Raw genomic sequence first — 15,675 nt, 5'->3', positions numbered from 1 at the left:
ACACATAAACAGAAAACGCCAGAAATGGTGCTGTGGCTCAAGAGGTAGAATGCTAGCCTTGAGCAAAATAGAAGCCAGGGACAGTGCTCAGGCCTTGAGTCCCAAGCCCCAGGATTGACAAAAAAATAAAGTAAAATAATTGAATTAAGTTTCAATTAAGTATAATACTATATCTACTTTTATAATACCCTAAAGTTTTGGTCTCAACCTTTTTATGTTTGATAGTAGAGTGAGGTTTGAATCCAAGGCCTTATAAATTCTAGGCCTTTTTTATATTTTATTTTCAGACATAGTCTCACTAAGTTGCCTGGAACTGATTATTCTCCTTCTTAGTATCCTGGGCATCTAGGAATGTTCACCACTAAGTGTTCACCACTAGCCCAGTAGTACTGACCTGTTAAAGTTCCTTCCTCAGAAACTGAGGCTTTTGAGCCAAGCATAGTGGTAGATGCCTATAATCCCAGCACTTGAGAGGTAGAGTCAGAAGAATACTGAATTTGAGACCAGTCTTGGTTATACAGTGAGACTGTCTCAAATAAATAAACAATAAAACCTTAAGGCTTTCTCTTCTGTCAAGTTTCTTCCTATCACCAGAAAACTCTCACAGTTTTATTAGCTTTCATCTCTAAAGAATATGACTTGTAGCAGGGCATCAGTGGCTCATGCCTGTAATCCTTGCTACTCAGAGGTTGAGATCTAAAGATTACAGTTCGAAGCCAGCCAAGGCAGAAAAGTCCCTGTTAGACTCTTATCTCCAATTAAGCACTCAAAACCTGGAAGTGGAGCCTTGGCTCAGAGTGGTAGAGCATTAGCCTTTAGCAAAAGAACTCAGGGACAGTGCCCATGCACTGAGTTCAAGCCCTAGGGGGAAAAAAAAAAAGGATATGACTTGTAGTTTTTCTAGCAACTTTGAATTGTTCTATGTACTTCTGAGTTAACATTTTTAACTTAGATATTCTATGTCTTACACAACTGTATAACATTTCTTTTTAGATACTTTATACACTAATATTACAGAATTGATTCCTATATCTGAAATTAAACTCAAAATAAAGAACCTTTAAAAATTAGCATAAAAGTAATGTACCTGTAAACTATAATAGCATTAAGGCTCAGTTTTTAAGTGGGTCATCTGCTCACTTTTCCTAGTCTTGCTCTAAATGCATAAGCATGAATCATATGCTAATAACACCTTCCTGAACTTTGTCAAAAAACTTCATGTGAAATACAGATAAAGTTATAAATAAAACCTAAAATTCAGTGCTAGGGTTGTAGCTTAAGTGGCAGAGCACTTGCCTACAATGCACAAGGCCCTGGGTTCAGTCATTAGGATCCCTCCTCACTCTCCCCCCAAAAAACCCCACAAAAACCTAAAATTCTTAACTGCAAAGTAAACTATGTCTCGCAAAGTAAACTTTGTCTCACAAAGTTTACTTCCAAATTCTGTTTTTTAAGGAAGATTTCCCCAAGCAGCAGGCAAACAGAACTGAAATGTTAGTGAACATCAAAGAACACTGCAAAAAATTATTTTTTGATGTGTTGCTTTCTTCCTTGGGAGTACATGGGTGTGACCTTATAGGGGCTGCTCAAAATGTACTGTGGAGGCAGATACAGGTGGCTCACACCTGTAATCTTAGCTACTTAGGAGGCTGAGATCTGAGGATCAAGGTTCGAAGCCAGCTGGAGCAGAAAAGTCTCTGAGGCTTTTATCTCCAATTAACCAGAAATAAGCTGAAGTGTAGGTGTGGCTCAAATAGTAGAGTAGCATCCTTGTGTAAAAAGCCAAGTAAGAGTTCAGGCCCTGAGTTCAAGCCCCAGTACCTGCACAAAACAAAGGAATGTGATTCAGAATAAGATGCTTCAAATCAGCACTAGTATTAACTAAGGTACTTTAACACTAATAAAGCCAGTCCTCCCTAGACCACTTTTTTACTTCCGTTCCAATGACCGAGGGAGTAATATAATTTGCACAATGATATCTAGAAGTCCCTGCTGTTTTGTCCTCAGGACAACCTGCAGAAGCATTTCTCCTTTATTTTATAGGCAAAAAAAAAAAAAAAAAAAAAGAAATCTAAACGTGTACATGTATGTTGGGAGTCTCAGCTGCCTACTTGAAATTTTTTAAATTAACTACCAAGTAGTTATAGAATAATATTTAAAAAGAGTGAAAGAAAGGGGGGGAGGTTTCAGGTAACAATCATTGTCTCAACTAAAGGACGTCTTCTTCCTCCCCACCCTCACCCCACCCCGCCGAATTTCATTAATATTTGTACAACCTGAAACGGAGAGTCGATCTGGGGATGACATCCCTGGAGTACCAGGACTTATTTCCAAGCACAAGCACAAGACTATCTTCAACTTTTTTTTTTTCTTTTCTTTTTCTCTCAGATGCTAGGGATTGAACCCAGGGAGGGCCTCGCACTGGCTAGTCAGTACCAACCCACCACACGCCAGGCCCAGTCAATGCTATATTAATGTCAGTGCACACGAAGAGCCTTACAAAAAAAAAAAAAAAAAAGGCCAGGGCAAAATGTAAGAAATAAATCCTCTGACTTTGCCCTACAAGTCCACGAGTTCGAGTCCCAACCCCCTCTCCCCCGGAGTCGGATCCCGCGGCCCCGTGGGTCGGCCCCATATCTGTCCTTTCCTCCGGGTGAGTGACAGGGGGAGGGGGGGATCTCCACGGAAGACGGCAGGCGGCCTGGGAGGACTGGAGAGGGAGGCCGCGGGACCTCGGCGGGGCCGCGCGGCCGGGCGTTAGGCACCGAGGCAGCCCGCGGGGGTCAGGACGCGGGAGGTCGTGGGGCGGCCCAGGTGAGGCGAAGGGGCGGGGGGGAGATGGAGGGCCGCCGGCCGGCTGGCGGCGGGGGGGGGGGGGGTCAGACAGGAACGCGGCGAGGGGCTCGGGAGATAGCAACCCGCCCAGGGTTGCGGAGAGAGGACCCCGGGCAGCAGGGACGAGGAGGAGGGCCGGGCAGGCGGAGGCCCGCCCCGGCGCGCGGACTCACGTTCTCCCACCAGCAAGATCCGCACGTCCTTCTTCATGTCGAAGGCTCTCAGGGGCCGCGCTCGGCCCGCACGCATGGACGGAACTCCACTCCCCCGCAGCGCCCGGCCCGGCGCACCGCTCTGCCCGCGTCGACCGCGACACCTGCCAGCCTCCCCAGCCGCTCGGCCCGAGCTCCGGCCGCCCGGGCGCGCCGCGCCGCCTCCCTGGCTGCCACCCTGCTCCGGAGCCCGGACGGCACCAGCTCCGCCTACTCGGGCTCCGCGGGCGGCGGCAGCGGCGGCAGCGGCAGCGGCGGCAGCGGCGGCGACGGCGGCGGCCGCAGTGGGGACGACGGCGGGTGGTGAGGGACAAAATTTCCGAAACGCAAGCAGTAGCAGTGTCTGAACAGCGACCCCTGCTGTCGGGTTTGCGGTAGCGCAGGGCAAGGAGAGCCTCGCCCCCTCTCCGCAGGCACAACCAACCCCAGGATGCACTCTAGGTGGGGAATTCTAGGTGCAGATTCTTTAGTCACATCTATTTCACAGAAATAGGAACAGAAGACGTTCCTTGTCCAAGGTCAAGAGCTTGGCAGTGACTTAGTGCAGGAATCTTCTCGGACCCTGCCTCCCTGGTTTTCAGTTGTATCCCCACCTGGTTGGACATAACCATCTTAAAATGTTTGACTGGACAGGATGATTGCCTCCCAGGATCCAGCCCTGCGCACACTCTCTACAGCCCAGTACGCTAGCTGCTTCTCATCTATGATGCTTATAAAATACAATTATAATATCAAGTTAGTTAAGCAAGGCTGTGCTGTATGCCTATAATCCCAGCACTTGAGAAGATGGGGCAGGAGGATGTTGAGTTCCAGGTCAGTCTGGGCTACATACAAAGCCATTGATGCCTGACAAAACATTTATATTAGCTGGGTGCTGGTGGCTCATGCCTATTGTTCCTGTTACTTGGGAGGCTGAGATATGAGGATCCAGGTTCAAAGTCAGCCTGGGCTGGAAAGTCTGTGACGCTCTTAATGCCAATTAGCCACCAGAAAACTGGAAGTGGCACTGCAGCTTAAAATGGTAGAGTGCTAGCCTTGAGCAAAAGAGCTCAGGGGCAGCACCCAGGCCCTAAGTTCAAGCCCCACAACTGACAAAAAATAAATATTTTAATCAATAATGTACCACATGTACCACAATGGCTATAACATATAGCCTGGGTGTAGAGTGGCCGATAGTATGCAGGTTTGTGTAAATATACTCTGTGATGTTTTCACAAAGACAAAAATCACTTTAAGATGCTCTTCCCAGGGCTGGGGAAAAAATATGGCCTAGTGGCAAGAGTGCTTGCCTCGTATATATGAAGCCCTGGGTTCGATTCCTCAGCACCCCATATATAGAAACTGGCCAGAAGTGGCGCTGTGGCTCAAGTGGTAGAGTACTAGCCTTGAGCAAAAAGAAGCCAGGGACAGTGCTCAGGCCCTGAGTCCAAGCCCCAGGACTGATCAAAAAAAAAAAAAGATCCTCTTCTCAGGATGTATCCTTGTCATTAAGTGATTGTATATTACATATGCATCTATATAGTCAATATATGTTTAATGAGGAAGAGCCAACTACATCATTTCCTTTTTGCTTTCTTAAATATTAGATCATACAAGTTTTTTTATTTATTGTTATTGTACAGAGGGGTGACAGTTACATAAGTCAGGTAAAGGTTTAGGAAAATGTCACCCCTTCCCTAGCACTCTCCCAGTTTTTCACTCCCAACTCCACCCACAAGTTATATAGTTCATTTTCAACATAGTGTCCAATGAGTACCATCCATTGCTGCATTTGTTCACCTTTTGTCTCTCCAGTTAAGTTCTACAATTTTTTTTTTTTTGGCCAATCCTGGGGCTTGGACTCAGGGCCTGAGCACTGTCCCTGGCTTCTTTTTGCTCAAAGCTAGCACTCTGCCACTTGAGCCACAGTGCCACTTCTGGCCATTTTCTGTATATGTGGTGCTGGGGAATCGAACCCAGGGCCTCATGTATACGAGGCAGGCACTCTTGCCACTAGGCCATATCCACAGCCCTAAGTTCTACAATTTTTAAATAGGTTAAAATGTACCTGGCACAGGTGGCTCACACCTATAATCCTAACTACTCAGCAGGCTGAGATCTGAGGATGGAGGTTGAAAGCCAGCATGGGTAGGCAAGTCTGTGATACTCTTATCTCCAATTAACCACCAAAAAGAAGTTGGAAGTGTAGCTGTGACTCAAATGGTAAAGCTCTAACCTTCAGCAAAAGAGCCAAGGTACAGTGCCCAGGCCCCCTGAGTTCAAGACCTAGTACTTGTACACACACACACACACACATACACACACACACACACACACACACACACACGTGCCTAATAATGAGCTCCCTTTTTCCTAGGAGAAGCCATGGAAAATCTCTCTTTGTCTCTCTGTCTCTCTGTCTCTCTCTGTTTCTCTCCCAGTCCTAGGATTTGCACTCAGGGCCTGAGCACTGTCCCTGGCTTTTTTCTGCTCAAGGCTAGCACTCTACCACTTGAACCACAGTGCCACTTCCAGCCTGTTCTGTTTATGTGGTACTGAGGAATTGAAGCCAGGGCTTCATGTATGCCAGGCAAGCACTCTACTGCTAAGCCACATTCCCAGCCCACCATGGAATCTCTTGAAACAGTTTGGAGTTCCTGGGCAATTTTCTAGGGTAGAATCTAGATTCTCTCACCTAGTAGTTATGTGATCATGAGTAAATTCTTTTATTTCTCTGGGCCTGTTCCTTCCTCTATGGCATAAGGATGTGTACTTTTTAAGTATGAGAGAAACAAGTAAGATTATGCATGCCAAGGATTTGGGACCATGACAGATTCAGTATGTTCTCAAATGATTGCAATTATCAGTAGGATCATGAAAGTTCACTGAACAGTTATAATCACAGGCTCTGAGTTAAATATATTGTTATGTTTATTTACTATACTGGTTCACCATCAGAAATTGTCTGATGTCCCAAAGGAAAATACGAGAGGAAACTCTTTCAAAAACCACTTGGGCTAGATGCTGGTAGCTCACACCTGTAATCCTAGCTGCTAAGATCTGAGGATCGTGGTTTAAAGCCAGCGTAGGCAAGAAAGACTTATTTCCAATTAACCACCAAAAAGCCAAAAGTGGAGCTGTGACTCAATAGTAGAACACTAGTCTTGAGCACAAAAGCTCAGAGACAGCATCCAGGCCCTGAATTCTGCCCTAGGGCCAGAAAAAAAAACAACACACAAATATCAGATCATAAAGAACAAAGACCCTTTACAGAAGGGAATCAAGAGCTCTCCATTGCCAGTTGATGATAATGTTCATACTGTAGCTTCCCCAAGAGGATAAGAAGAGAGCCCCTCATAGGGTTGTGAATGTGTGCTACTTAAAAGTCTTAACATTTTTTTTTTTTTTTTTGGCCAGTCCTGGGGCTTGGACTCAGGGCCTGAGCACTGTCCCTGGCTTCTTTTTGCTCAAGGCTAGCACTCTGCCACTTGAGCCACAGCGCCCCTTCTGGCCATTTTCTGTATATGTGGTGCTGAGGAATTGAACCCAGGGCCTCATGTATACGAGGCAAGCTCTCTTGCCACTAGGCCATATCCCCAGCCCAAGTCTTAACATTTTGATTAAGGGAAATGTCTGATGGACAGGAGATTGGGGGAAGAGTTTGTTTAGGGGGACATTATAGAGATAATATTGTAAAGAAGTTCTTTGTAAATAAAACTGAGTTAAAATTCCAGACTCAGGCCTGACATGAGAGTTCACATTTGTAGTCCTAGCCCTTAGGAGGCTGAAGTAGAGAGTTCCAAGTTCCAAGTCAGCCTAGGCTACATAGTGTGTGTGAGGCCAGCTTGGGCTACATTACATAACAAATCCCTATCCCATAAAACACACACACACACACACACACACACACACTCACTCTTCATTTAAGGACTTTGGGAAGGAGGCAGCACTTTGAGTGAGCAACGACCATGACTAGTACAAGCTAAGGTGCTGGAAACAGGACAAAGTTTCCCTCCCCTCAATTGACCTAAGTTTCTTTTCTCAGTGGCCTGGACATGTCCTATCAGCTATGATGGTGCCAGTTTGGCCCCCTGGCTTACCTTAAAGTTTGTGTCCTTCATATGATGTTAACAAATGTCCTCCAAAGGTCACTCAGACTTTCTACTGAAGATAGCACAGGTCAGGGTTAAGAGCAGACTGGAGTCCACCAGCTAGGTCTGAATATCAGCTCTGCCAACAGTTACTAGAGTGCTTTATCTGCTAAGCAGAATAATAGCTTTGAGATTGTTATGAGAATTAAATCAGTTAAAATAATGGGAAATCCCTAAAGATTGTATGTGGTACATGGTCATGGATATACAAATATGAATTATGAGGGAGATGTCTTCTGACTGCCTCTCTGAGCCTAAGGATGGAACCCTGTGATGAAATACACTGCAGCAAAAGCCAGAGAATGGGGTTGTTGGCAGTGAAACTTATTGATGAAATATTACAGATTTATTACTGTATATTAAATAGATTAAACTAAGAGGAAATATAAGTTAATGGAAGGCACAGATGGAATTTTCCTCCAGAAAAGCTAGGCTAGGGGCTCTACCTTGACAAGACAGCCTTCATCATTCTGTACGGGGAACACTAAAAGTCTCAGAACAAAATGTTTTCTTCCAGGAGATAAGAAGATTGATCTTTTATGCCAATAAAAGGGAAAACTACTTTTCTTTTTGCCAGTCCTGGGGCTTGAACTCAGGGTCTGGGCACCGTCCTTGAGCTTCTTTTGCTCAAGACTAGCCCTCTACCACTTGAGCCATAGTGCCACTTCCAGCCTTTTCTGTTTATGCGGTACTGAGGAATTGAATCCAGGGCTTCATGCATGCTACACAAGCACTCTGCCACTAAGCTATAATAGGGAAAACTTGCAAGCCAGACAATGTTGGCTCCATACCTGTAAATCCTAGTTACTCAGGAGGCTGAGATCTGAGGACTCTTTTGTAAGAAGGCAGCCTGGGAAGACAAATCTGTAAGACTCTTACCACCAACTAATCATCAAAATGCCAGAAGTAGAAGTTTTATCAAGTGGTAGAGCACCAGCCTTGAGCAGAAAAAGCTCAGCAAAAGCAGCAAGGCTTTGAGTTTAAGCCTCAGTATCAGCACACACACAAAAAAAAGGAGACAGGAAGGAAGGGAGGGAGGGAGAGAGAGAGGGAGGGAGGGAAAAAAGGAAGGAAGGAAGGAAGGAGGGGGAGGAAGGAAGGAAAGAAGGAAAGAGGGAAAGAAGGTAAGACTTAAGAAAAGAAAAAAAGAGGGGCTGGGGATATAGCCTAGTGGCAAGAGTGCCTGCCTCGGATACACGAGGCCCTAGGTTCGATTCCCCAGCACCACATATACAGTAAACGGCCAGAAGCGGCGCTGTGGCTCAAGTGGCAGAGTGCTAGCCTTGAGCGGGAAGAAGCCAGGGACAGTGCTCAGGCCCTGAGTCCAAGGCCCAGGACTGGCCAAAAAAAAAAGAAAAGAAAAAAAGAAAGGGTGGAGAATTTGCAACCCAGTCTCTGAGTCCTAGGCAGTGGGCGGGCCTGCTGAGTGGAAGTGATAGTGTGTGGTAAATGACTGACATTGGGTGGGACAAGGACTCCAACGATGATTGGTGAGTTCAGTACATTCCTGGGCAGGAGGCCAATTTAAGACTTGGGTTGGCATCAGTCCCACCCTACAGACATATCCATCTTAGTTCTCTCTATTTAAGCCCCAAACAGCATCCATCAGCTGTGTTTCCTTCTATGTGTTCCTTTCTATGAAGCCTTCCTCCTTTTCCTTCTATGCTTGTTCTGAGGAAGCAGAAAAGTCCAATGCCTTGAGACCAGATAAATATTTTATCTTGCTTTTCAATGCACTTGTTCTTAGTTTATTGTTCAAACATCCATGTCTTCTTCGTAGACCCAAGAGTCAGTCTCTCAGGGACACGAGTTCTGTTTGATTTGGCTTGAAGTGTACATCACTCAGCACAATTAGTTATTAAAAGGCACTTGTTTATAACTGTATTGAGAAGGAATTTCCAGAATAAAGCTTCATCTGTTGATGAAGTTGCATTTGGTTGTTTCTTCATTATCTCAGGCTCTTTTTAGATACCTCAATCTTCTTCCCCTCAAATGGCCTGAATTCCTTTATGGAATGGTTAAGCACACATAGACTCTGGATTCTACATTTCTTCTCTAATACTTTGCCAGCTGTGCAACACTGGGCAAGTGACATATATCTTTGAAACACATTGAGCTGAGTGTCAGTGGCTCACACCTATAATCCTAGCTACTCAGGAGGCTGAGAGTTAAGGATTATGGTTCAAAGTTAGCCTGGGCTGGAAAGAACCTAAGACTCTTATTTCCAATAAATTACCAAAAAATCCAGAAGTGAAGCTGTGGCTCAAGGGGTAGAGCATGAGTCTTAAGCAAAAGAAGCTCAGGGACAGCACCCAGACCTTGAGTTCAAGCCCAGGACCAGAAAGCAAATAAACAAACAATAAACCATACAGACCTCATCTAGAAAAGGAGTTCCATAGGGATCTACTGAGAATGCAACGAAAAGTCCTGGGGAAGCCTGGTCACATTGCTTGCCCTCTTAGTCCAGGCTCACACAACACACCTGACAGCTGCCTGCTACATTTAAATCCATTTGCTGACTTGCATTGTTGTCATAAGGACAGACTGACAACTAGTCTGGCTCTCCAAACCAGAAACTCTGAAAAGCAAAAAAAGAAAAAAAGTACTTACTATAAATATTAAGATCTTCCTTAGTTTTTGCTTTTGCTCAAGGCTAGTGTTCTACCAATTGAGCCACATCACCAACCACAGGTTTTTTCCAAATTAATTGGAGATAATCGCTCAGATTTGTCTTCTTGGGTTGGCTCGAACTTCAATCCTCAGAGCTCAGGTTCCTTAGTAACAAGGATTACGGGTATGAGCCACTACCAGGCTCAGATTGTGTGTGTGTGTGTGTGTGTGTGTGTGTGTGTGTGTGTGTGTGTGTGTGCACGCACACATGAACACTTGAACTCGGGACATAGGTGCTGTCCTTTAGCTATTTTGCTTAAGGCTGTTATTCTACCATGAGCCACAGCTCCATTTTTGGCTTTTTGGAGAGAGAGAGAGAGAGAGAGAGAGAGAGAGAGAGAGAGAGAGGGCGATTGGATTTTTCGGCCTAGGCTGGCTTTGAACCATGGTCCTCAGATCTCAGCTTCCTAACTAGTTAGGATTATAAGCATGAGCCCCTGGTGCCCAGCTTGTTGCTTTGTTTCCAAAGTCAGCTAGGAAATAAATCTTCAACTTAAGTGCTTCCAGAAAAAAGAAGTATTTGAAGGACATGCAAAGGCTAGCTAGGTATAGCTATGTGCAAGGTTGCCTCAGTACCCACAAGGTGGTGGTCTCCTACTTAGCAGGTGGCTCTTCTGGGAACCCAAAGCCCTAGACCCAATGAACTATAACAGCTGCCTCATCTGGAGGAGGGATGTGTGTCCAGGATATGGGGGGAGAGGCAGGGAAGGCAGCCTGGTTCACACCTGCACATCCTAGTTACCCAGGATGTTGTATCCAGGATGTTCAGATCTGAGTATGGAGATTTGAAGCAAGCCTGGGAAGGAAAATCCCTGTGACTCTTTTTTTTTTTTGGCAGTCCTAGGCCTTGGACTCAGGGCCTGAGCACTGTCCCTGGCTTCTTTTTGCTCGAGGCTAGCACTCTGCCACTTGAGCCACAGCGCCACTTCTGGCCATTTTCTATATATGTGGTGCTGAGGAATCAAACCTAGGGCTTCATGCATAGAAGGCAAGCACTCTTGCCACTAGGCCATATTCCCAGCCCCCCTGTGACTCTCTTTTTCAAGCGGTTTCACATTATTCTGGGAATAAAATGCACACTCCAAACTATGACTAAAGGTGCCATAGCTAATTCTCCAGTGTTTTCTCCCACTTCCTCATCCAATCATCACTCTCTGCCCTGTAAAAATTCTGCTGTGTTAGTCACTGCATGATACACGCTCTCCCCGTGATTCTTATTTCCAATTAACCAGCAAAAAGCCGGAAATGGAAATATGACTCAACTGGTAGAGTGCCAACCTTGAGCAAAAAACCCAAGGTACAGCACTCAGGCCCTGATTTCGAACCCCAGTACTGACACACACATACATACACACAGGCTGCCACCACCACTACCAACTAAAGCCCAGCAGCCCACCTTGCTCACCTACTCATTATCCCCAAGTCCCAAGAAAAAAGCATTTGGCAGTTTAAGACCTGACAGAAGCACAGGGTTTTGAAAGAAATGTCTCCAGATAAGGCAAGAAGCTGTCCAGAGTCCCTGGTGATTTTTCCCCATGAACCTCTGGTCCATTGCTGGATGTTTACATCCCTCAAAAATGTGTATACTAAACTCCCCTCCTCTATATGATGGTAATAGGAGGAATGGGACCTTTAGGAAGCCACATTATGAGGGTGGACCCCTTATAATGAGATTGGTGCCCTTAGAGAGAAGGAGGGAGGGAGGGAGGGAGGGAGATAGAGAGAGAGAGAATGAGAGAGAGAGAGAGAGAGAGAGAGAGAGAGAATCTCAACTCTAGAGAGCTCCCTTAGTAGACATCAAATCTATCACCTGGTATTTCCATTCTAGACTTCCTAGCCTCTAGACTGAGAAATAAACTTCTATTATTTATAAGTCACCCAGCACGTAGTTTTCTGTTATAATAGCCTCAACAGACTAAGTGGTCCCTATGATCTTTCTGGCTTGGTTCACGGGGAAAGTGATTTCCTCACCCCCACAGTGCAGACTCAGTGAGAGGTCCTTCCCCCGCTGGCATTTTGGCTATAATTTTGCTCCTATGGAGAATGTGATGTCTTGATTAAGGAAGAATGTCATTTTCTGGCCTATTGGAAGGGATGTACTGGCAGTTAACATGGAACAAAAGCAAAGGACCCAAAAGTGGAAATGTCCCCACTTTTGTGACCTTGTGTTTTGGTTCCAGTTTGGAGAAATCATGTGGCTAGCAGAGACACCCCACTATCACAGAGACCTCATTACCCAACTCCCATGAGAACGTGGTATTTAACTAACAGGTATCAATTCTGAATCTTTATACAAAAGGCAAACATTAAGGTCACATTGACAACTAGTTCAATGATACAGAAAATGAAAGCAGAGAACTATTTCCTCCCTCCCCGCCCCCCACCCCAGGGGAGAACACAGAGCCTCATGTATGCTAGGCAAGCACTCTACCATGTAAGCCATGCACCCAAGCCTGAGAGAGTCTTTTTTTTTTTTTTTGCCAGTCCTTGGGCTTGAACTCAGGGCCTGAGCACTGTCCCTGGCTTCTTTCTGCTCAAGGCTTGCACTCTGTCACTTGAACCACAGCACCATTTCTGTCTTTTTCTATATTTGTGGCGCTGAGGAATCAAACCAGAGCTTCATGTATGTGAGGCAAGCACTCTACCACTAGGCCATATCCCCAGCCCCCTGAGAGAGTCTTTTAATAGTCATGTAACACCAAGAGAGGAGTCCTCTTCCTAGTTAGACACCCAAACATGTATATTAACCATGTACAACCAGTAATGAGCACAGAAAAATAAGATTCTCATGATTTCAGGACTAGCTGTATTCCATCAGTGGGGAAGGTCAGGTTCTGGTCTCAGTGTGGAACCTCATCAGAAGGTAGCAGGAAGATCAGACACTGAAAGAGAGGGGAAAGTGGACCTGGTCCTACTTTCACCATGACCAACTTGACGCTAAACAAACCACTAACCCTGTGTGGGCCTCTGCTTCCTTTGATCACCAGGGTAGAATAAAGCCCATCAAGCATGAGAGAAGAGACTCACCGCAAATCAACAGATCTGGTGGAATAATTCTATTGACCTATCATTTCAAGAATATTCACAGCGGGGCTGGGAATGTAGCTTAGTGGTAGAGTGCTTGCCTAGCATGTATAAAGCCCTGGGTTCCATTCCTTAGTACCACATAAACAGAAAGAGCTAGAAGTGGCACTGTGGCTCAAGTGGTAGAGTGCTAGCCTTTGAGCAAAAGAAGCTCAGGGACAGTGCCCAGGTCCTGCGTTCACAAGCCCCAGGACTGAAAAAAGAAAAGAAAAAAAAAAGAATATTTGCACCTGTGGCTCCTTGCCTTTAATCCTAGCTAATTGGGAGACTGAGATCTGCCACCCGGGTAGACAAATCCATGAGACCCTTATCACTAACTAGCAAAAAGCCACAAGTGGTGCTGTGGTTCAAGTGGCAGAGCTCCAGGCTGGGCCAAAAAGCTAAGACAGCACCTATAGGCCTTGAATTCAAGCCCTAATATCGACACAAAAATAAATAAGACCTAAGGAAAGGCACAAAAGTGATTAGGGGAGGGTTTTACTTCTTCACCTAAATGGTAGCTAGCAAGGATATTTAAGCTCCATTTATGTTTTGTTATACAATAAAATGGTTTTTCCCAACTAGAACTGAAACCCTGTGCCAGACAAACTATAAGGCAGACTCTCCGGTGCCTGCCTCCTGGTCTTCATGCCCTTTACTTATTCATTTCCTTGAATGTGGGTCTGCACCTTGACTTGCTTTTAAGCAAACAATAAAGCAAAGACAACAGGCTACATGCAATTATGTGTTTATGTGTTATTATATAAGATTTCATGTTCATCTTGCTAGAAGACTGAATTTCTCTTGCTGGCTTCAAAGAACCAAAAATCTGTGGGGTAAGAAACAGAGGGTGGCCTCCAGCCAAGAGCAAACAAAAAAGCTGATGTTGTCAGTCTAATAACTGAAAGGAACTGATCTTCCCCCAACTGAGCCTCAGATGACACTGCAGCCCTCGCTGACAAGTTAATTGTAGCTTGTGAGACTCAGAAGTCAAGCCACAGTGAAGCTGTGCCCTGATTTGACCAATAGAAATCAAGAGCTAATAAATGTGGGATTTTGTTTCTTTGTTTTGTTCTTTGGACTTTTTCACAGTACTGGGCATCTAATCCAGGGCCTTATGCATATCTTTATACATACTCAAGGTATGTGCTCCACATCCCCAGCTTCCTTCCTTCCTTCCTCCCTCCCTCCCTCCCTCCCTCCCTCTCTCTCTCTTTTTTCTTTTTGATCATTAATTGGAGATAAATAATCTCATGGGGACTTTCTTACCAAGACTGGCTTCAAACCACTATCCTCAGATCTCAGCCTCTTGAGTTTCTGGGATTATAGGCATGAACCATCTTCACATCACACTTGTGTGTTGTTTTAAACTAAAAGAAATAGTGCCAGGCACCAGTGCCTCACACTTGTAATCCTAGGAGTCTAACATCTAAGGATCACAGTTCAAAGCCAGTCTGGGCAGGAAAGTCCATTAGACTCTCCAGTTAATCACACAAAAAAAGCAACAAGTAAAACTGTAGCACAAGTGGTAGACTAGTAGCCTTGAACACAAAAAGCTCAGGGACAGTGTCCAGGCTCTTAGTTCAAGCCTCAGGACTGGCTGGCGCATGCATGTACAAGCAAGCACACACAAACATACACACACACACACACACACACACACACACACACAGAGAATTCAAAATGTTACACAGCAATTGATAAGTAACACATGTTTCTTCTCTTTGGAGGTCCCTAAGTCAAGGATTCATTATAAGAACTCATCTGAGCTTGGCAATGCTGTGATACTCATGGATACTCATGGTGACAGCTTATTATAATACAAAGCTCCAGAATAAAAGTAGCAGTAAAACAAAGTGACACAGAACAGGGTCTAGGAGATCTCTCAATCATCCTCTCCCAACAGAGTCATGAGAACAACACAACACAGAATTCTCACAGTGGGATGTACAGGAACATTCATGGATTTCTGCCACCAAGGAAAGCTCACCCTAGCCATGGGGCCCACACTGAGAGCCTGTCATGTCTGCCTATGTCATGGCCCACAAAGTTGACTTAGTTTCCTATCCTGCTGATACCAAGGTATTACCACTTAACTTAAACCCACCAGGAAAATGAAGGCATACTTCCTAAGCAGGATCAGAGGTAGGGAACATTTTCTCTGCCAGAGTCCATTCAGCTAGCATAATATCATTCATGGGCCATGAAAGTACAAGACAAGCAGACATAGGTCTCTGATATAAAGCTTACCTGTCTGTAATGTTTTCAACAAAATGATGTCATGGGCTTACACAGACTGGTCTGTAGGCTGGACATTCCTCACCCCTCAGAGAAGATATCTCCGAGGAGCTGGACAGAAGTCAGTTCTTTATTTGATATGTTCAGAGGTTGATGTCCTCAATCTTGTACCATGCAAAAAAGATTAACTTCAAAAGTGCACTTTTTTTTTTTTTTGCCAGTCTTGCGGCTTGTACTCAGGGTCTGAGCACTGTCCCTGGCTTCCTTTGGCTCAAGGCTTACACTCTACCTCTTGAGCCACAGCACCACTTCTGCCTTTTTCTGTTTATGCGGTACTGAAGAACCAAATCCAGGGTTTCATGCATGCTAGGCAAGTTCTCTACTGCTCAGCCACATTCCCAGCCCAGAAGTACAATTTTTAAAATGAGACGTGACTGCAAGTGAGGGCATTACATGTCAAAAAATCCTTTATTTTTAATTAATTTTTGCTGATACTGGGGCTTGAACCAAGTACCTGATGCTCTCTT

At 45.1% G+C, this 15,675-nt stretch overlaps 1 protein-coding gene across 7 annotated transcripts in view; it reads right to left on the bottom strand.

The window, feature by feature from the left end:
• Window positions 1–3,277, bottom strand: part of Rhot1 (ras homolog family member T1) — a 79,566-nt gene extending 76,289 nt beyond the window's left edge. For 3 of the 7 annotated variants that reach the window (XM_048366468.1, XM_048366462.1, XM_048366466.1), the window contains exon 1: window positions 3,009–3,277. In XM_048366468.1, coding sequence (XP_048222425.1) covers window positions 3,009–3,084 — 76 coding nt within the window. In that variant the 5' untranslated portion in view covers window positions 3,085–3,277. Of the gene's footprint in view, window positions 1–1,625; window positions 1,645–3,008 lie in introns of those variants that run through there. The other 4 variants (XM_048366464.1, XM_048366469.1, XM_048366467.1 and 1 more) reach the window with 4 other exon arrangements.
• Window positions 3,278–15,675: the final 12,398 nt, after the last annotated feature.

The sequence above is a fragment of the Perognathus longimembris genome, chromosome 17 (genome assembly GCF_023159225.1).
Source record: "Perognathus longimembris pacificus isolate PPM17 chromosome 17, ASM2315922v1, whole genome shotgun sequence".
NCBI lineage: Eukaryota > Metazoa > Chordata > Mammalia > Rodentia > Heteromyidae > Perognathus > Perognathus longimembris.
The sequence above is the reverse complement of the archived record's forward strand: the minus strand, read 5'-3'. Positions and strand labels throughout refer to the sequence as shown.